General features: G+C 39.7%; 1 protein-coding gene and 2 long non-coding RNA genes across 3 annotated transcripts in view; 2 read left to right on the top strand and 1 right to left on the bottom strand.

The window, feature by feature from the left end:
* Positions 1-7,923, top strand: part of LOC133577353 (uncharacterized) — a 33,888-nt gene extending 25,965 nt beyond the window's left edge. Inside the window, exon 3 of the long non-coding RNA XR_009811722.1 lies at positions 7,811-7,923. This is a non-coding gene — a long non-coding RNA (uncharacterized lncRNA). The remainder of the gene's footprint in view (positions 1-7,810) is intronic.
* On the bottom strand, positions 6,654-15,465 carry tpbg1b (trophoblast glycoprotein 1b). Its single transcript, XM_061931077.1, has 2 exons — positions 14,987-15,465; positions 6,654-12,165 (listed from the first exon to the last, which is right to left on the bottom strand). Exons 1-2 carry the CDS (start codon positions 15,271-15,273, stop codon positions 11,313-11,315), a joined length of 1,140 nt encoding a protein of 379 aa, XP_061787061.1. The 5' UTR covers positions 15,274-15,465; the 3' UTR covers positions 6,654-11,312.
* LOC133577352 (uncharacterized) lies at positions 12,066-13,995 on the top strand. The gene is made up of 2 exons (XR_009811721.1): positions 12,066-12,176; positions 13,698-13,995. It is a non-coding gene; the product is annotated as an uncharacterized lncRNA (long non-coding RNA).
* Positions 15,466-23,121: the final 7,656 nt, after the last annotated feature.

A 23,121-nucleotide genomic window follows, 5' to 3' on the forward strand; every position in this document is an offset into this window, starting at 1 on the left:
GTTGTCTTTGTAGCATATTCAACTGAATATGGGTTGAAAATGATTTGCAAATCATTGTATTCCGTTTATATTTACATCTAACACAATTTCCCAACCCATATGGAAACGGGGTTTGTATGTATATGTGTATATATATATATATATATATATATATATATATATATATATATATATATGGATGGTCGATCGATTGCTGCCTGTCATACCCTTGTGACTGTTTTAAACTTGTGTTGTTTTTTCCGGTTTGTGTGGTGTTTTAGTTCCTGTCCAGTACTTTTATTTTGTAGTTTCACTTCCTCTGTCTGTCCACTGAGTATTAGCTCCCACACCTGTCCTTGATTGGAAACTGGGCTCTGGTGTATCTCGGTTGCCAATCAGTCTCCTATTTAGGCTTACAGACAGCGTCGGCTCATTGTTGTTTTATACGAAAGTCTGTTTGCAGCAGCCAGATTTACCAGTGAAGCGGGTTAAAACTGGGCTCCCGAGGAGTGGGAGGAAAAGCTGTTGGTGAAGGCGGAAAGGTCCTGACATCCTTTCGGGTGAGTAACAGTGCTCGTCTGATCAACAGCGTCTGGAAGTTGGCTGTCAAATCATGCAGCAACTGGTCGTGATTGTCATGAGTCTCTCCAAAACCAGTGAGCGCAGAGGCGTTCTTTCTCTGCGGGGTCCATGTTGGCCAGTAGATTTTTCATGATCGGTTTAGCCAGAGTAGGACTCCAATGCAGAGCCGAAAAATAAATAAGAATATTAACAAAAGGAGCACTCAAAAGAGTGAGGAAAAAAATAACTAAGGATGCACATTTAAGGTGTGAGGAACAGTAAACCCACACAGATGGTGTAGAGAAGTAACAATTACCACTGAGCCACAGGGAACAAGAAGCGTGAGTGGGGAACAAGAAGCGTGAGTGGAGCCAAAGCAGAGTAGATGTATACGACTGCAAGGGTGAACCATCAAGAAATATACTGGCGCCAAGTGAAGGTACTGGAGGGCTTAAATAGTCAGGAGGAAAAAAGTATTAGGTGTGCGCACAGGTGGCTACGCCCCGTGACCCAGAAACCAGGCACTGCAAAAAAAAGAAGATTATGACAGTGGGCTTTTATTAAATTGTGCAAGATTGCCGAAAAGCTCCTGTATTTATTTATTTAAGAAAATATATATACAGTATTATTTTATCACTACTAAATTGGCTTGCAATAAATCGTGCAAGATTGCATGCCTAAAAACTCCTGTATTTACTTATTAAAAAAAAAAAAATACTATAATTTTTTTCACCACTGTATTGTCTTGCATTGAATTGTGCGCGAGTACATAATATTGTGGCCACATGTACAGTATATGTTACAGAGCTATAGAAAAAAGCCGCACTAGTCATCAACGCTGGTGGCAAAGAGTTGATGTCACTTTTTGTTGTCACACTCTCTAAGGTTTATGGTCGCTTTGTATTAAAAAAATGTTTTTTAAACATGTCGGATTCCTGGCAGATGTGGCTGTTGCCTTTCAAGCCACATTCCCTAACTCGGCCATTAAAGCCTTGTCCTGGTGCCAAGATGTTCCCAGAGACAAGGAGACGCATGAAATATAAATATAAGGTGGCTGAAAACCACATGCAACAACTTGCTTGTGGGAATACACGGGCAAAGACGTAATCTTTTAATCAGACATGCCGCTCTAATTGGGGCCATTCTTCTGTTGTTAACGAGCTTCTGCAAAGGAAGACGAAACAGGAAGCGGTTGTTGCTTTCTGGTCATGGTCGCCCCGCTGAGCAAACACGGCGTACATTTCAACAAGGCAATGCCACGTTTAATGAGTGAAACAGAAGTAATGGCACACGGAGGCCGCTTTGTTATTTGACACCAATAACTCAGGGCCGCCTTAATGCACCCCCTCCCCCAGCCCCCAGCACCAGCATCTAGCTTATGGCATGTTACATAACAGCAAATTAACCTCCCCCCCAATGATTAAGAATGATGACACTTAAACAAAAGCGGCTGCAGAGTGCTCAACTTTGTTATCATGAGGGAATCCTATTACTCGCCTGGTGGCATAATGGCCTGTGCAAGCAGACAGAAGCGTCGTTTCTGAAGGGGTGAGTAGGGGGTGCTTGGAAAAAAACAAAGGTTTTTTTTTTTTTTGCTATCCGAGCCGAACCTTTGTGTCCAGCCTCAATTGGTTTCTCCTCAGCGAGTTAATGTGGAGCTGAAGCACTGTGGACACTGTACATAGCCATGGTTATAATGCTTACCTCCCACAAGGATATTGTTGGTTCGTTTACAAGATGATGCAAAAACTTTTTAACTCAGGAAAACTCATTACTTCATTAATGCAGATTGGTTGATTTTTGGAAGTAAGCCTTTATTTTTAACATTTATCTGACTCTTTCATACCACATATGAACCATGAGATATGTTAACACGTAACTGTAATATTCATGCCAGGCCTCTAGTTGGCGATACCATTTTGTAAATAAACACTATTAGCCTTCTTTGGCATTTATAATATACAATGAAGACTTAGAAGTGTACTATAAGGGCCTGATGTAAAAAGATTCAAATAACACGTGCTAAATAGCGTAAGGTAGACGGCCTTAGGTTATTGTGTGTATTCCGGCTGTCACCATGGAGACACTTATTCCCTTCTACATTTGTGGCATCATATGGTCTAACCCAGTGTTTTTCAACCTTTTTTGAGCCAAGGCACATTTTTTGCGTTGAAAAAATGTGGAGGCTCCCCACCAGCAGAAATCATTAAAAAATAAAACTCAGTTGACAGTAAAAAGTCGTTGTCGCAATTGTTGGATATGACTTTAAACCATAACCAAGCATGCATCACTATAGGGCTAGTATTTTAGTTCTTGTCTTGCGCTCCTATTTTGGTGGCTTTTTCTTTTTGGGGGTTATTTTCCTGTAGCAATTTCATGTCTTCCTTTGAGCGATATTACCCGCATCAACTTTGTTTTAGCAATCAGGAATATTTCAGTTGTTTTTATCCTTCCTTGTGGGGACATTGTTGATTGTCATGTCATGTTCGGATGTACTTTGTGGACGCTGTCTTTGCTCCACAGTAAGTCTTTGCTGTTGTCCAGTATTCTGTTTTTAGTTTACTTTGTTGCCAGTTCAGTTTTAGTCTCGTTCTGCATAGCCTTTCTAAGCTTCAATGCCTTTTCTTATGGACACTCACCTTTTGTTTATTTTTGGTTTAAGCATTAGATACCTTTTTACCTGTACGCTGCCTCCTGCTGTTTCCGTCATCTACAAAGCATTTAGCTACCTGCTGCCACCTACTGATATGGAAGAGTATTGCACGATTACTCTGCCGAGCTCTAGACAGCACCAACACTCAACAACAACACATCATTTGCAGATTATAATTACTGGTTTGCAAAAAATATTTTTAACCCAAATAGGTGAAATTAGATCATCTCCCACGGCACACCAGACTGTATCTCACGGCAAACTAGTGTGCCACGGCACAGTGGTTGAAAAACACTGGTCTAACCCATGGGGGGCACAGTGCGATGCTAGCGCGCATGACCTCGTGGAACATGCTTATTTTACCGTACTATAATATGAAAAAGCGAATGTAGCGCTTGGCTTCACTGTGACTACACTGTTTTCTTTAATGTTAAAAAAGATACAATGTTGTGCAGTGGTGTACTTATAACCATTTAATTGACAAATCTTCATAGGGAGGGCATAACAGAAATTAATTTTGGTCATGTTGTAGAACACAAATATAATATGTACCACCTTTTTTCTTGACTATCTAGAGAACAGAACCTACTTTAAGCACGCTAATAATAATATATCTCCTATATGAAAAAACAAACACCATTAAAAAACACCAGCAAACACCAAAACAAATGCATTTATTTAATTTTATTCAGACCGGCAGCTGTAGAATTACAAAATGATATTGCTGAATAGACGATATGTTTGATATTTTTTATTTATGATAGTCCGTATAGAGTATGTTTACACACACAAGTAGGGCGGACAATCATCTGTCTTTGCAGCACAATCGCCTCCTTTAAAAAATATAATAAAATAGATCATTAATGCATTACATTTGTAATTGTGAAAAATATAGACATTTGTTAAACCACTAATGGTAACGTAAGCTAGCAGGTGGTGTTTGTGTTATATTTTTTGCTTTGAAAATGTTAATGTGAGGAAGTTGCAAACAGCACCTTCACCTCTCCTCGGTTTTGCTCACATTTGCTTTGTATTATTTAGACTCGGTTAGTTGGTGGTTTACGAAACACTTATAGAAAAAATGCATTTTAAGAACTCCGAAACAAGATGAAATACAAATAATATCAAGATAATACTTAAATAGGAAATACTAAACGTTAAAAGTATAACAAACAAATCTTTAACGAATTGATCACTGTAAACTTGTGCGTTCTACAACTCTGCTCCCTTGGACTGGAGTGTGTGCCACTTTTCTCGTAGTCTTTCGCAAAATCTCGACATTTTTCGGCCTTTTTGATTCCCTCTCAGAAACTCAGAAGAAACTTTTATCCTTTTTGCAATTTGAACGGTTCAAACAGCATAATACAACATTATCATAGTACATTTTTCTTTGAGAAAATGCCACCCAGAACACTTTGACAACAGACACTAGGTGGCCCGACACTTCCAGCCTCACATAATACGCCGGCTGTGACATCACGTGAATACAACTTATTAGCTAATTGTTAGCCATCGTTGGCATATAGTACAGTTAAAGAATGTTATGCAATTTATCTAAATATTGCTGTAGAATTAAGCCAACTAAAAAGATATTTTTGCATATTTTCAAATCAATACATTACGGTTACGTTAAATCAAGGAACAGTAGATGGCGATGTCATCTGGTAAAGTAACCATTTTAATGTATTGTTAACCTTCATTGACATCATTTATGTGCTATATCATTGAAGACTACTATTTTATTTTTTACAAATGTATAATTAATGTGTTATTCTTTATTTAAATAAAACATGTTTGTGTAAAATGTGAATCTACAATTTTGTCAAAAGAAGATTGATGGAAAACGCCATGTTAAAAAACACTGCTCTGTAATTATGGTTATAACAATAAACGTTAATAATGATAACCGCGGTACAACTCCTGACGGTTAGTATTACTATTTTAATTAAAAATCTTAGAAGAACCATGATAATAACTGAACTTTGAAAAACTCACAGATTGACTGACTGGCGCCAGCTCGCTAGCTTAAATGCTAACATGAAAACAAGAAACATGAATGTCTTTCCCCATTAAGAAACAACATACCCCAATCTTAACTTATATAAACACATTGCTGTCTGAGCAACCAAGATATTCAATTGTGCACATAGAACCTACAAGCTCTGCTCTCTTAGAACAGAGTGATCGTTCTATACTAGTAATACGAGACGCAGGTGTTTTTACGCTGCGTTCAAGGATCGCTGAAAGGAGCCAGAAATAATACATTATAATAATAAAGTTTGAAGTATGAGTAATAATAATAGAATGTGTTGTTGGTTACACACTTTTAACACAATAAACACAAAACATGCAAAATATAGTTTTTTCTAACAGTGTGTCTATTTAAATTACTTACATTACGGGAGTCCAAACTACGACCAGCGGACTGCACCGGCGTCTTCTATTTGGCCCACGAGACATCATGAGTTTATTAAGGAATCCGGCTGCAAGGAGTTTTCAATCAATTTTAAAAATCATTTAATATGTTGCTGCCTTATTGCCATTCTGTGTTTCAGGTGTATGGTAAATGGTAAATGGGTTGTACTTGTATAGCGCTTTTCTACCTTTTTTTAAGGAACTCAAAGCGCTTTGACACTATTTCCACATTCACCCATTCACACACACACATTCACACATTCACACACTGATGGCGGGAGCTGCCATGCACGGAGCTAACCAGGCCCATCAGGAGCAAGGGTTAAGTGTCTTGTTCAAGGACACAACGGACGTGACTAGGATGGTAGAAGGTGGGGATTGAACCAGTAACCCTCACATTGCTGGCACGGCCACTCTCCCAACTTCGCCACGCCGTCCCCGGTTTATGACCACTTATGCTTTGAATGTCAAATGGCATTTACTTATATGACCCAATGCAAACAACCTTCCCTAGTCATGTTGCAAAAAAACAAAAACATTTCAAGCCAACAGACATGGTCACACATAACACAATTTGTGGATATGATAACAAAAAGTCCATGCACCATAAAAAAAAAAAAAAAATCCAATTATATTATTGATTTTATGTGCCCCTGACTTACAGTATTTGAAAAAAATACTTGGTCAAAAGATTTCAGTATTTGTTTAAGTACAATCAACAATACCGCGATAATAATGATAACTGTGATATGAAATTCTCATATCGTAACATTCCTAGCTTATTCTTCGGGTCACGTATAATCGAAACAACAGTGTAAAAGGGGTTGTGCAGAAAAGAGCATTAAAACAAAAATGATGGAAAATGCGATATTATCGTAAAGAAACACCATTTGCCAGAGTTTTTGTGTGTGCAGGACACAGGTCAAAATTTTACTTTCAAATTTTAGTGAGTGCATTTGCGATCTGAGCATGGACTAAAACTTATGATCATTTCTCATAGATGCAAGCATCATTCAAAAGACTGAGCCTGGCAGAATACATTGAATGGGTTTACCAGTGTGCATTTATTTAACAAGGTAATAAGCATAGAGACCACCAACCACCACTTTCTGTACTTTTATTGTGTTATTGCACATGCAGTAGAATAGCTCAGGGGGATGCTTCTTTGGCTTGACACAAAGGGAGGCTGTTATCGCCACCCTAAATACCTACAAGTCAACAAATTGGGGCAGTAAACTCATCTGTTTGCCGCATGAAAAAGGCAAACAGATGATTGACTTTTTGCGATTCGTCCATAAAATATACGGCTAGACGGGCGACAAATGAACGTGTGACACTGTGCGGATTTCACTTGTCGAAGAAAAAGCGTCTCCTGGCCTCGAGTGAAGCAATGTGGCTGGTGTTCCAAATTCATCTGTATCTTATCATGTAAAGAAAGGAGTCGGCGGGGAAAAAGGTCTTCTTAAACAGAAAAACATGGAGAGGCCGACTGAGTGGGCTGTGCTGTCTTTGAAGAAGGGGGGTTGCTTTTAGCCGCCCTCAACCCGCGACTGGTTCTCATCATTTTGACAATAAAACTCGAGGCGGTGAAACAAAGCAACGTTTCATGCAACAACAAAAAAAAAAGGAAGAGGACGGAGGGGGGCTGGGATATTCCCGTTTAGCCTGTGCCGAATTATGTTCCTTCCTGATCCGAGAAGCAGAGGCAATCACAGTCACTCAGCAGGAATTCCAAGTGGTTTGCTGGAAATTAGGACCTATTACAATGTTTTCTTGCCGGTTTATACACGATAAATCCAGATTACCAGTGACATACACTCGCCGGGCACCAAATGAGGTACAGCTGCACATATCCTAAGTATTATTTTTATTACTAGAAATGCTCCAAATAGCGACTTAATTTGTGTACAAAAGCAAATAACTGTCGGAGTTTCTAATTAAAACACTGGCATCAACATTTTTTATGGCAGTAGTTGCATTTGTTGTATCATGCACTACCGCTTAAAAATGTCAGTAGGTGATGGTGTGAAACTCACACGTGTCGATCTGCCTTATTCCTGTGGTATTTGCTCCTTACTTATTACAAACATTGGTTCTGTTGTATGATGAATTTCGTCTTTTCTGACTTACACATGTTTGTTACAATGTTGGATAACTGTGTTAAAAAGCAACCAATCATGTTTATGATGCTTTTGTTTGCAGGGTTTGCAGTCTTGCTACGTCGTGACGCCACCGCTGGATGGAAGCACTTATTCAGAAGTTAAGTTAAGCTCTATGAGGAAACAAAAAATGTAGGATTAAGCACTATTTTCATCTAATCTTGGCATGCGCATAATAATACTGACGTGCAACATGCAGTGACATAAATGCTGCTAAAAGCAGGGTATCAGCGGGGGCTTAAAAAGTCTACAGAAGTCATAAATCCAATAATTTCAATTTAAGGCCTTAAAATGTCTCAAATTCTCCTAAAATCTCATAAAAGGTCTTAAATACGATTTTGAAAGGTCTTAATAATCTATTGACGTTACTTTTATTTACACACAGCGGAACTAACTGTGCTGCCCGGTCAGAATTTATCGAACACCGCCAGCTATTGCTGTGCGCGCGCAGCTGTGTGTTGACAGCTTAGTTAGCATAGCAGCAGAGAAAACTTAACGAATGCCCACAGCAAAGCTTTGCATAAGATGGGTAAGTAAGTAAAAATTCAAGGATTTTTGTCTCCTGAACAATAAATGTAATGCATGGTTGGACCCTGCGGATGGAAACGTATAAAGTGTTTAGTACCCAGATGCATAATTGCCAACCTTGAGACGTGCGAATTCGGGAGATGGGGTAAGGGGGAGAGGTTGAGGTGGGCGGGGGTAGCGGGGGGTGTATATTTAGTGTTGCAAGGGGTTCAGGGTATTTGTTATGTTGTGTTACATGTTATGTTCTCCCGAAATGTGTTTGTCATTCTTGTTTGGTGTGGGTTCACAGTGTGGCGCATATTTGTAACAGTGTTAAAGTTGTTTATACGGCCACCCTCAGTGTGACCTGTATGGCTGTTGACCAAGTATGCTTGCATTCACTTGTGTGTGTGTGAAAAGCCGTAGATATTATGTGACTGGGCCGGCACGCAAAGGCAGTGCCTTTAAGGCACGCCCCAAATATTGTTGTCTGGGTGGAAATCGGGAGAAATTCGGGAGAATGGTTGCCCCGGGAGGGGCACTGAAATTCGGGAGTCTCCCGTTAAAATCGGGAGGGTTGGCAAGTGTGCCCAGATGTGCAGCCATCGAGGACGGAAGCGTTTGTAAACACGGCGGTGTGAATGGAATAAATTTGGAAAAGTCAAAAATCCGGGATAAGTCCGTGTCAAAAGATGCTTAAATGCCACAAACACTTGCACAACTTTACAAAGATAAACATAAACCACCCCGTGACCTTCGACCCTCCACCCCAACAAAAGGTGTGTTATGTGGTTTAAGTTGCGCCAATTGCTGAAGGAGATCAATATGAGATGTTTAGTAGTGAAATCATACTATTACATACAGTAAGCACACACTAATTTCTCTGTGGTAGGGTTAGGGTTATTTCTATTATTTGTTCCAATAATTTCAGGTCAGCTTCTCGCCTAATCTTTTCTCCAAGTTTATACAGCAAGCGACATGAAAAGTGTTTAGTGTTTATACTCATCTTATTGTGGGGTGAGGAAGGCAATGGAGATTTGTGAATGTCATCTTGTCATGCCTACATAAAAATATGTATAAGTCGCACCGGAGTATAAGTCACACCTGCCGAAAATGCATAATAAAGAAGGAAAAAAACATATATAAGTCGCACTGGAGTATAAGTCGCATTTTTTTGGGAAATGTATTTGATAAAACCCAACACCAAGAATAGACATTTGAAAGACAATTTAAAATAAATAAAGAATAGTGAACAACAGGCTGAATAAGTGTACGTTATATGAGGCATAAATAACCAACTGAGAACGTGCCTGGTATGTTAACGTAACATATTATGGTAAGAGTCATTCAAATAACTATAACATATAGAACATGCTATACGTTTACCAAACAATCTGTCGCTCCTAATCGCTAAATCCCATGAAATCTTATACGTCTAGTCTCTTACGTGAATGAGCTAAATAATATTATTTGATATTTTACGGTAATGTGTTAATAATTTCACACATAAGTCGCTCCTGAGTATAAGTCGCACCCCTGGCCAAACTATGAAAAAAACTGCGATTTATAGTCCGAAAAATACGGTAATCCTTGTGTATTAGCAATATGTTTTCAAAAAAGTCACACCATATACAAAACGAGCTGAGCACATTTGAATGTCATCCACATTATTTACATCCAAATTCTGTTTGAGGCTTGCAAGCCATAATCACCTTCCGTCTTTTTAGACTATCACTCTGTCTGCACACACTGTTTTTCACAACTTTGTGCAGATACAGTAGTACTGTAGATGTTTTTATCGGTTTGCTCAATTCTGACAGCCCAAAAAACATTACCAAAGTTAACCATTTAGCTTTAGCAGAGATGCTAACTGTCCCTTTCACAGACAATATATTGCTGTGCTTTCCTCTACCTTTGCTAATGTTGATGTTACATGAAAACACTTGGTATGAAGGACACTGCACCTTCTGCAAGAAGACACTTCTATGGCAAATCTGAAAATTGGCTGTTGTAAATTAGTTTACACTAGAGAAGCTCCTGGTGTATTTAGTTAGTTTAACCATTTTGTTTTCCAATGTGAAAGAGCAGCGAATGAATTCATTTACTTATCACCTCTGATTTTCTTTGTATTTTTTGTCTGTATGGATGTGAAATGGCCTTAAATTATTTTCAAGCTGATCTTAAAAAAGTCTTATAAGTCTTCAATTTGACATGTTGCAACCTGCAGAGACCCTATAAAAGCATGTGCAGGTGTACCTGATGTTGTGACCGGGTGAGTCTATGTTTATGAAGTTTATTTTTAACTGGGGGGAAAAATTGCGGCTACAACTTTGGGATATATATTTAAACATTGTACATTTTTTAAGTATAAATTATTATACTTTTATAGAGGGTGGGGCGTGGTTTCATTTGCAATCTGGGAAGGCCTTGAGAATGGAACATTTTGGATGTTTTTTTAAATGAAAATCACCACACGTCACCTTTAAATGGTAGTTTAGAGTTATTACTTTCCACTTCCTCATGCACTCCAAATTGTATTATGACAGATAATTCTATTTAACGCCCTAAGTAAATAACCGCTATAATTGAAGCATTTACGGAAGGTTGTACAATTATTTTTGTTTAGTATTTTGTATCATTTTAGATGACAGAACATATTAAGGAAAGTGTGTTTTAGGATAACTTTGATTATTTGATCAAATAGCATTGCTGAAACAACAGATAGTACAACTCTCTGTTGTACTATCTTTGATACAGCTCTTGTATCGGATGTGATTGGATGGTGCAGGTCATGGATTGTTCTGCTTATTTGAGTAACATGACTTGAGGCACTTGCTGTCGGTCTTGTGAGGAAGACAGGAAACTGTGAGCTCCGCTCATAAAGTTGTACATTAAAGTTATGTAACAGTGGAAGTCGAGCACTGCAGACTTTTGCCAAGCCATTCAACAATACTGTCATATTAACACAATTATTTACAGACAAATCTGTACATGTGTTTTGTTTTTTACACGTTTCCTTGCTAAAATGTTTTCAGGTTTTACATGTCTGCGCTGGAGGACACTCGGGACAACCTGGGGTCCGAGTCGATCTCGAAGCGGTAATGGTAACCTTCCCACACCTCCCTGCAGGCGTCGCGCATGTCATAGATGCGCTTCTTGATGCCCTTGCGGTTCAGATAAAGCACAAAGAGGAAAATGAGGCCCACGAAGCCCAGCACGATCCCCAAGAAGACGTAGGAGGTCTGCAGGGCTAAGTCTGCCCCTGCTCCCCTCTGGCGGCACCCCAGAGTGCCAAACGCGCCCACGGAGAGCATGGAGGTGTTCCGCATGGCAATGGGAAAGGCGCACACCAGCTCGCTGGCGTCTCTAATGCGATCCTGCGAGCGGTTGAGCCACTGGACGAAAGGTTCTATCCCGCATGTACACGTGAAGGGGTTCTCCCCGAGAAGAAGCTCCGCCTCAGGAAGCGAGTCCAGCTCCCGCAAGCTCTCCTCGGGCACATATTTCAGCGAGTTGAGGGTCAAATCCAGCTCCTGCAGCTCCTCCAGTCCAGCCAGCGTGGCGTTGTGGATGGCCACCAGGGAGTTGTTGGCCAGCAGCAAGCGCCGTAGGCCGCTCATGTGGGAGAAGATGTGCGGGGGCAGATAGATGAGGCTGTTGTGGGACAGGTCCAGACCGCGTAGCGTCCCCAGCAAGCTCCAGCGCAGCGCCGTGGCCAGATCCATCACAGAGGAGTGGTTGTACAGGGCTCGGCTCAGGTTGAGCTCGCGTAGGGATTTGTTGACCACGGCGAAGACTTCTGGGTGGATCACCGCCAGCTGGTTGTTGCTCAGGTCCAGAGAGCGCAGACTTTGGAGGCCAGAGAAGGTGTGCGACTCCATCTCCGAGATCCTGGAATGAAGGTAGATCTCCTGATGAAATGTTGAAATTGCCAGTAAATGTGCATTGGGGAATCAGAACCAGAACGTTTAGGATTTAACAAAATGAGCATCCTGGAGCAGTTTCAGATGAAATGTTTAAATTGCAACTAAATGTGAATTGTGGGATCCGTTTTAGAATAAATGATCAGAATTTACCTAAATGTACAATCTGGATTAGATTTGCAATATAAATTGCTGCCAGTTCCGAAAACAGATCCAGATTAAATCTTTAAATTGCCGGTAACTGCATTGCGGATCAGATCCAGAATAAACGTTCAAATTGCAACTAAATGCGCAGTCTTGATCAGATCCAGATGAAATGTTTAGATTGCAATTTAATGTGCGGTCTTAATCAGATCCAGATTCATTGTTTGGATTGCAACTAAATGTGCAGTTTTGATCAGATCAAGATTAAATGTTTAGATTGCAATTTAATGCGCAGTCTAGATCAGATCGAGATTAAATGTTTAGACTGCAATTTCATGTGCAGTCTTGATCCGATCCAGATTCATTGTTTAGATAGCAACTAAATGTGCAGTCTTGATCAGATCGAGTTTAAATGTTTAGATTGCAATTTAATGCGCAGTCTAGATCAGATCCAGATTTAATAATTCGATTTCAACTAAATGCAATGTGTATCAGATCCAGATTTAATGTTTAGATTGCAACTAAAGGTGGATTGTGGATCAGACCTAGATTAAACGTTTAGATTAGGGATGGATAATGAACCCGGTACTTTTTTCGCACTGACCGAATACGGCCGATCCTGCCGGGCATCGATTCACATAAAATCCAACGGTGCCATATTACGGTACCTGGGTTGCGCGTATTGTCACGCCCAGTTGCCGACTCATCTGTCTCTTTGCACTCCGACACTTGGCGATCACTCCAGCAGCACTGAGAACGGACTCGGCCAAACTACCTCTAGGTAATGTTGCAATTTTCAATGCCAACATAGAACTTGACTCCAAAATCGCTCCAACGTAAGTAAAGAAAAGCTGCACTTTTACAAAAAGGCGCTATCTAGATGCTAATATACTTTGGCATGCTAATGTTAATAAGCTTTAGCGATTTCAACACCTACACATTTGTTAATGGAAACTACAACTAAGATGCACGTAAAAAGTATATACTTACAGTATTAACACTTTTTAGGACACAACTAAAAACAAAATATAACACACCAATAATTACACAGCTGCCATCTAACGCAGTGGTCCCCAACCACAGGTCCGGGAACCGGTAGCGGTCCGTGTAGCATTTGCTACCGGGCCGCAGAGAAACATTAAATCATTTATAAATGACTTCATTTTCTCCGACTTAACTTTCGCCTGTCCCACTAGACAAACCAATAAGCTTGTTTATAGATATACAACAAAACTCCTCATGGGAAGTTGCCTTTTGTTATTTGTTATAACTTTGTGACATGATACAATGCACATTAATGAGCATATAAAATATAAATGTGACAGATTGTAGCCAACGGCTTATTTCCATCTGCAGGTTAACATCAACCTGCTGGGGATCTCATTGCAAAGAAACAAGCCCAGGGCTCCCACTAATTCAGCGTTATAGTGAGTTGTATTTTTCATGCACTTATTTTTGCTGTATTTATCTGGCACAAGTGGAAAGCCGGTCCATGAAAATAATGCCTACATTAAACCGGTCCGTGGTGCAAAAAAGGTTGGGGACCCCCGATCTAACATGTTGGACTTGCAACTGTAATTGCAATTTACTGCCATACTTGCAAATGATAATGATAACCATGATGATAAATATTGCAATAAAAAATTTGGTTTTATTATTTTTTTTAAATGTATGTATTTATCAACACACAAAAGTACCAAAAATTGGTGCCGTATCGGTTCAAATGTGAACAGTACCCATTTAAATGATAAATGATAAATGGGTTGTACTTGTATAGCGCTTTTCTACCTTCAAGGTACTCAAAGCGCTTTGACACTACTTCCACATTTACCCATTCACACACACATTCACACACTGATGGAGGGAGCTGCCATGCAAGGCGCTAACCAGCACCCATCAGGAGCAAGGGTGAAGTGTCTTGCTCAGGACACAACGGACATGACGAGGTTGGTACTAGGTGGGGATTGAACCAGGGACCCTTGGGTTGCGCACGGCCACTTTTCCACTGCGCCACGCCGTCCCCATTTCTAGTTTGGATTGCAACTAAATGTGCAATTTGGATCAAATCTGCAATTTAAATTGCTGGTAATTCTGAATCAAATCCAGATGAAAGATTTGCATTGCCAGTAAAAGTGCAATCTGGATCTGATCCAGATTGCACTTTATATTGCATCCAAAAACAATCGGGATCAAAGCTGTATTTTAAAATTCATACTACATTTGGAACCTACGTCAGATTAAAAGTTAATATTGCTGTCTGAAATGCAATCTGAATCTGAGCCATATAAATGTTCACACTGCAGTCTAATATGCAACCTAAATCAAATCCTTTTGAACTCTTTACACATTGCAAAAAGTATTATATATATATGTCAAAATTAGACTTCCAAATGGGCAGCAGATCTCATAAATAATTAATTATTGATCCGTTAAACAAAAAAATTAGGGGTCCGTTACCTAATTAGATGCTGTCTTTGTTTGTGTTATAATAAATTACCATTAAAAGCATTACTACGCGTAAGTTGCAAAAATATATAAAGTGTGATGTTCTGTATGCAATACAGGCAAAAGGGTCTTTTTAAGCCTGATAAAATATGCATGCAAACCATATTCGGGTGTTTAAATATAGATATATAAGTGAATACCTGTTGTTACTGAGAGAAAGGTTGGTCACGTTATCCAAGCCTTTAAATGACTGCGGACCGATGCGCGTGATCTGGTTCCCCGTTATGAAGAGGTTCCGAGTGTATACGGGGATCCCAACCGGGACGCTCCGCAGGTCTTTGGCCACACACTTGACCGTGTGCGCCGCCTCGGAGCACTCGCAGCCCGGAGGACAGGAGGAGGAGGAGGAGGAAGACGACGCCGCCGATGCTGCGTAAACGGAGGTCAGGAGCGCGCAAAGGAGCAGACTGTGACTAAAGTCCCGCATGTTTGCTTCCAGGAAGAATAAGAGAGAGAGGGGGATGAAGTAAAGAAGGATCAGCTCCTGCTGCAACGCATCCTCGCCGGCTGCTGTCCCGAGTGGCGGTGCGCCTCAGCCGCGCGTCCTCGCACGAAGTGCGGAGCAGCGGAGCACTTCATGTGAACAAGCACCCGCCACGAGTGGGGGTCGCTTAGATCACATAGGAGGTGTGTGTGTGTGTGTGTGTTGTGGGAGGAGGGGTGAGCTTTTGGATCCCTTGCAAAAAGAAAAGAGGGCGTCGCCTCTTTGCAAATAATCGCCTGCATCGCAGATATTAGGGGCGGAGCCTAAAGTTACGGAACTCCCTTAACTACGCAATCAATAATCATTTAATATACAGTATTTAACTAGCTTTCACACTTTACCCCGTGATACAATGGGATGTGAACCGTTTCTACAAAATACACACCGGATTATGCTACAATTGAATTTGCAATATTACATTTTAATTAACATTTTGAATAACCCAGATTCACATACTTGCCAACCTTGAGACCTCCGAATTCGGGGGGGTTAGGGGTAGCGAGGGGTGTATATATTTTCAAGTATTTCCTATATATATATATAGAGAGAGAGAGAGATAAATGCGTTAAAATGTAATATCGGAAATGATCGGTATCGTTTTTTGTTTGTTTGTTTCAATTAAATCAACATAAAAAACACAAGATACACTTACAATTAGTGCACCAACCCAAAAAAAAACTCCCTCCCCCATTTACACTCATTCACACAAAAGGGTTGTTTCTTTCTGTTATTAATATTCTGGTTCCTACATTATATATCAATATATATCAATACAGTCTGCAAGGGATACAGTCCGTAAGCACACATGATTGTGCGTGCTGCTGCTCCACTAATAGTACTAACCTTTAACAGTTCATTTTACTCATTTTCTTTAATTACTAGTTTCTATGTAACTGTTTTTATATTATTTTGGGCAGCACGGTGCCAGAGGGGTTAGTGCATCTGCCTCACAATACGAAGGTCCTGAGTAGTCTTGGGTTCAATCCCGGGATCGGGATCTTTCTGTGTGGAGTTTGCATGTCCTCCCCGTGACTGCGTGGGTTCCCTCCGGGTACTCCGGCTTCCTCCCACTTCCAAAGACATGCACCTGGGGATAGGTTGATTGGCAACACTAAATTGGCCCTAGTGTGTGAATGTGAGTGTGAATGTTGTCTGTCTATCTGTGTTGGCCCTGCGATGAGGTGGCGACTTGTCCAGGGTGTACCCCGCCTTCCGCCCGATTGTAGCTGGGATAGGCTCCAGCCCCCCCCCCCCCCCCCCCCCCCGCGACCTCAAAAGGGAATAAGCGGTAGAAAATTGATGGATGGATGGATTTACTTTCTTTTTTATTCAAGAAAATGTTTTTAATTTATTTCTTATTTTATTGTATTAATTTTTTTTTTTAAAGTACCTTATCTTCACCATACCTGGTTGTCCAAATTAGACATAATAATGTGTTAATTTCACGACTGTATATATCGGTTGATATCGGTATCGGTTGATATCGGTAATTAAAGGGTTGGACAATATCGGCAAAAGGCCATTATCGGACATCCCTATATATATATATATATATTTATATATATATATATATATATATATATATAATCCGTTCATGAATGAGTATGATCTACAAAATTTGCAGGCAGCATACCCCTTCCCCTTCGAGCTGTCCTGGATGAACTGAAATTATTTTTTCCAATCATTTTGGAACTTGCAAGCGTACTTACCATGAATTGATTTATGTGGACCTCGACTTAAACAAGTTGAAAAACTTATTGGGGTGTTACCATTTAGTGGTCAATTGTACGGAATATGTACTGTACTGTGCAATCTACTAATAAAAGTTTCAATCAAAAAAACTTCTTCACTGGAAAAAGTCAGTGTTCAAAAACAAGAAGAAAAAAATGAGGGGTATTTTATTGGAACTAAGCAAAATTATCTGCCAATAGAACAAGAAAATTTGGCTTGTCAAGACTTTCCAAAACAAGTAAAATTAGCTAACCTCAATGAACCCAAAAATACTTTAAAATAAGTATATTCTCACTAATAACAAGTGCACTTTTCTTGGTAGAAAAACAAATGAGACCTTTTTGCTCAATATGTTGAAAAATATTCTTAAATGCTCGTGCCATTATCTTGACATAATGATATGCGCTCGGTATCATGATTTGTTTTTTCATGCTTGAAGTAAGAAATTATTACTTTAAAAAAGTAGTTTTTTACTTGTGAGTGTTAATGACACAGCTTTGCATTAGTTGATATTCTAGTTTCAAGCATGTTTTACTCAATATAGGTCATAAAATCTCAGCAACAAGCTGGAATATCTTACTGAGATCATTTAGAACCAATACCCTTAAAACAAGTAAAACACTAACATAAAATCTGCTTAGTGAGAAGAATTATTTTATCAGACAGAAAATAAGCAAATATCACCCTTATTTGAGATATTTAATCTTACTTAGATTTCAGTTTTTGCAGTGTTCTTACTCGTCGTCGCCATGTCTCTTCTTCGTTCTTCTGCTTCATCTCTGTTATGTTTTTGGACATTACCAGAGGTGGGTAGAGTAGCCAGAAATTGTACTCAAGTAAGAGTACTGTTACTTTAGAGATTTATTACTCAAGTAAAAGTAAGGAGTAGTCACCCAAATATTTACGTGAGTAAAAGTAAAAAGTATGTTGTGAAAAAACTACTCAAGTACTGAGTAACTGATGAGTAACATACACACACTATATATATATATATATATATATATACATATACATATATACATATACATACACACATATATATATACACACACATATATGTATATATATATATATATATAAATATATATATATATATATACACACTTATATACATATATATATACATATATATATATATATACATACACATATACATATATATATACAGTATATAATTTATATTTATTTATTTTGGCGTTTTTGTTTACATGTTAAAGGTATTTTAATGAATATACATGCATGTTTAACATATAGATTCCTTTCTTTCATGAAGACAAGAATATAAGTTGGTGTATTACCTGATTCTGATGACTTGCATTGATTGTAATCAGACAGTAGTGCTGATAGCGTCCACGTTTTCAAATGGAGGAGAAAAAAAGTTCCTCCTTTCTGTCTATTACCACATGAAAGTGGATGGTTTTTGGCATCTTATTTGTCCAGCTTCCATATTCGTTTTTATACACTTTACAAGAAATACATTGGCGGCAAACTCCGTAACTTGCTAGCTTGTTTGCGCTGGCTTTCGGAGACTCTTGTTTTGAAAGCGCAGGCGCGATGGAGCGGCACTTTTATTGTGAAGACAGGAACTGTGCAGTCAGTCTTTAGGCTTTTGACGGGATGTACGGTTGAAATAAAAAAGGGTCTTTTTTCCTTCACACTTTTGATTGATTGATTGAAACTTTTATTAGTAGATTGCACAGTACAGTATATATTCCGTACAATTGACCACTAAATGGTAACACCCCAATAAGTTTTTCAACTTGTTTAAGTCAGGTCATGTGACCGCCTGGCTCTGTTTGATTGGTCCAACGTCACCAGTGACTGCATCTGATTGGTGGAACGGAGTGAACGTCACCAGTGACTGTATTTGTTGAAACGCAGCCACTATGAAGGTCTGTCTGACAGACCAAAACAAACAAAGCGTGCATTAACAGATCGATAAAAATTAGTAGCGAGTAGCGAGCTGAATGTAGATAAAAGTAGCGGAGGAAAAGTAGCGTTTCTTCTCTATAAATATACTCAAGTAAAAGTAAAAGTATGTTGCATTAAAACTACTCTTAGAAGTACAATTTATCCCAAAAGTTACTCAAGTAGATGTAACGGAGTAAATGTAGCGCGTTACTACCCACCTCTGGACATAACTACTTGCCGTAGTTTTGAAGCAATGCATGATGGGAATCCGGATGTTGTGAGTCAGTGTATTAACGTGCCGGCTGGAATAAACACACGCTGAAAAAATAGCTCCGTGCCTGCCTTCGTTATGGATAACGGAGATATATATAATAGTCTCCTTTGCAGGTGAGAGAGGACGCTAAAGGCATTGCCTTTAAGGCACGCCCCCAATATTGTTGGCCGGGTGGAAATCGGGAGAAATTCGGGAGAATGGTTGCCCCGGGAGATTTTCGGGAGGGGCACTGAAATTCGAGAGTCTCCCGCGAAAATCAGGAGGGTTGGCAAGTATGAAGATTCAAATGATGGATTTACATGTGGATACAATCCAGATTAAGAGTTTAAATAGCTACTTAGTGTGAAATCTCGATCAGATCTGCAGTTTCAACTGCAGCGAAATGTGCACTCTGATAAAATGTGCAATTTAAAGTGCTGCCAAATATGATCAGGATTTGAAATGTACATTATCAATAGATCTGGAATATATTTCTCAACTGCAGCCAAATGTGCAATCTGGATTAGATCCAGATTAAAATTTTAAATTGCTACAACATGTGCAATCGACATCAGCTATGCAATTGAAATAGGTAAATGTGTTATTTGATTCACTTTTAAAATGGTTACTTAAATGTACAATCCGTATTAGATCTGGATTCAAATTAACGTATGGATAATTGTCAAAATCTAAGAGATTAGACAAAAACGATGCAATATATACATGAATAAGTAATTTAGGAAATACATTTCTTCCATGAGTTTGTGCTTGAGCGGCCATGATGACCACATCCCGTTGCATCCGCCGTTTGCGTCCTGCTAATTCCCTTTGATGCTGACATGCTTCTTGATGTGGATTTCAAATGCATAGCTGGACTTTTGCTTTGCACTCATTGGCTCTTTGCCACCTACCCAGGTGGTCAGCAGCACTAGGGGGTTAGGGGGTTGGGGATGGATCAGGGGCCAGACTTGCAAGGAGCCTCCTTTCATGTGCAGGATAATGGCCCCCAGAGTGAGAATTTGGAGGAGGCGGCTTTAAATATCAAAGCAGTGAGAGAGGTTTCTTTTCTCCTTAATGTGTATTCTGACTTTATAATAAGGGTACAAGTCAAAAGATTCTTAATGTTCTAAATCTGCAAAAAAAAAAAAAATGTACTCAAGTTGTAGAACAATAGAAATCTTTATTGGTGTATATATATATGTATATATACATGTGTTCATAAATACATTCTTAATCACAGAGTACCTCTGCATGGAGCTATGGTGTGCAGCATGTGACATGTTCTCCGGATTAGACTATAAAAGAGTTTAGAACTCTCCAGACTAGACCTAAGTATATATTGATAGTGGCACTCATAATGGCGTCCCCACTGTCTTTTGTCAGCGGACCACAGGTCTCCGCATTCCACGACCAGGCTCCTGGTTACAAGGCACAGCAGCGGGCAGCTTCTAAGAACCTCTCAAAATGATTTCCACCAGTATTGCTACGTAATTAAAAAGGACCCGTGCGCACATTTTACGAGTTTACGCTCGATTTTGCATGCATGTTAGAAGCTAAATGAATACAAGTTAGTTTCCTAAACACATTTTTATGTTTTAGTGCATTGTCTCCAGATATTTAACTAAGTAAAACCCCATATTTTATATTTGGTTGTGAAAATGTAGCTACAGTTTATAAATAAATGACCAGCTGTAACTGTATTTGCGGTTTGGGCATCCACACAGAACACCCTGGACAAAATTAAGTAAAAGGCTCACAAAATAGATCCTGCTTTATGAATTGAGGCAGAGCTGGAGGTCACTTAATGCCTTATCTACTTATCGGACATACTACCTTTCCATGCACTAAATTAGTCTGATTTCTCAAATAGATAATTTTTTTGTATTTTGACCTGCGTGTGAAGTCCCAGTGTCCATGCACACACTCTAATGCGACTATTGGTCATACATGGTGTTTTCCGTACAGTGGGGGGCACTTATTTCATTTTTAGTGCAGATAAATGTATTGCTTTTCCGGTGGACCTATTACATAACACAAGGCAACTGCGGCTGAGTTTAGCGCCGTTGTACCTGATGTCCGCTGTAATATTGGCATGGACTAGCAATATTACATCTCTAATGGCTGTGCTAATGTAAATAGACAGCATCAAGAGATTATTTTATATTGCGCTACCACCAGGAAGGTTTTTGGACCAGATGACTGGCAGGAAATAGTTTTTTTCGAAGGAATTCTCAGACGGAGAATCATGAAAACAAAACTATCCAATGTCTCTGGGTTCACTCATAAGTTAAGTTAAAGTTAAAGTACCAATGATTGTCACACACGCACTAGGTATGGTGAAATTTGTCCTCTGCATTTGACCCATCCCCTTGTTCACCCCCTGGGAGGTGAGGGGAGCAGTGGGCAGCAGCGGCGCCGCGCCCGGGAATCATTTTTGTTATTTAACCCCCAATTCCAACCCTTGATGCTGAGTGCCAAGCAGGGAGGTAATGGCTCCCATTTTTATAGTCTTTGGTATGACTCGGCCGGGGTTTGAACTCACAACCTACCGATCTCAGGGCGGACACTCTAACCACTAGGCCACTGAGTAGTCCCGTCAAACTAAGCTCTATAGTTTGACGGGAGTTTTATATTTGAAGGAAAAAACCTTTGTTGATACTGTTCCAGATGAAGGTTGCTTTTTTTCTGGACTATTTTGCCTGTTGTATGGAATACAAAGTTATTGCTAATCCGTTTTGTGGAGAGGTTAGTGTACGCTTTGTCAGTCGCTTTTAATATACCGGCTTCATTCTCTTTCATTTCATTCGTATTACGTTCGGGAATCCGAAATAAGCCGGCATTCTACATTTCCTTAGCTACTTTCTTAAATCAGTTGCTTTTTTTCTCCCATCGATGCATTTCGAAATATTCAGGTTTTTTAAATTTATTTGTAAAGCAAATAAACAAGTCTCCTCTTCATTGCAATTGTTGCTTATATTTAAATTGAATGGTACCTCCTTCCGGGTAAAATGCCGTGTTTTGAGACTAGCGCACGCGCGATACGAAGGGTCCTGTCCGGTGGCACACACCCACTCGAGAGATCTGGTTTTCAATTGCATAATCCAGGTGTGTTAGTCCGACTTTTCCAAAACCGAACACAATCGGATTAAGGTGGTTCCATGGGTTGTAGGAGGCTTATTTAGAGCCCAAATTCAACTAATTTAATGCATGGACACGTACTGAATTGGGTGAGAAAAATAACGTGATTTAATTTGGGTCAATTTTAGCCTTGGCCCTGGATTATTATTGCAGCATCGCATCACAGCACTCATGTTGCGTGCTGACTTTGAGGTCTCTGCTGCAGAGGTGGAAATCAGCAGGAGTGACACTAGTCTGGTGTGTGTGGAGGAAGGTTATTCAACGACGCGGGGGGTGCGACAAGCCTGAAAACCTGAGCCATCCCAGCTACCTGCTGCTTAAAAACCTTTTCTGTTTGATCGTTAACAATGGGAGGATTTGCGATGTGTGACAGCCATAGCAACTGATGTTGGGAGAAAGCCGCCTTCGAGTGGAATTTAGCTTGTGAGTGCTGGCATTGCAAATTTTTTTTTTACTATCATTAGTTTGTATTTCTTTACATAGCGGCCTCTTTTCAAATACGCCAGGTCCTTTTGGAAATAAACGCCTCATTTTAAACTACTTGTAGTCACAATAACATAAGAAAAGCACGCAGACCTCCAAATAGTAAAAAAAAAACAAAAGTCCTACATCCAGACGGTGATACAGATCAGCCCCAAAACTTGTTCCTTTTTACATTTCCTGAAAGGTAGATGAAAATCTGCTCATAACTTTTTTAGCTTTTTATAGCGCAATGAAAGAAACAGAGTGAAGCCTCTTGTCAGTAATCAACTGTCTGT

The sequence above is a fragment of the Nerophis lumbriciformis genome, linkage group LG37, assembly GCF_033978685.3.
Source record: "Nerophis lumbriciformis linkage group LG37, RoL_Nlum_v2.1, whole genome shotgun sequence".
Classification (NCBI taxonomy): Eukaryota; Metazoa; Chordata; class Actinopteri; order Syngnathiformes; family Syngnathidae; genus Nerophis; species Nerophis lumbriciformis.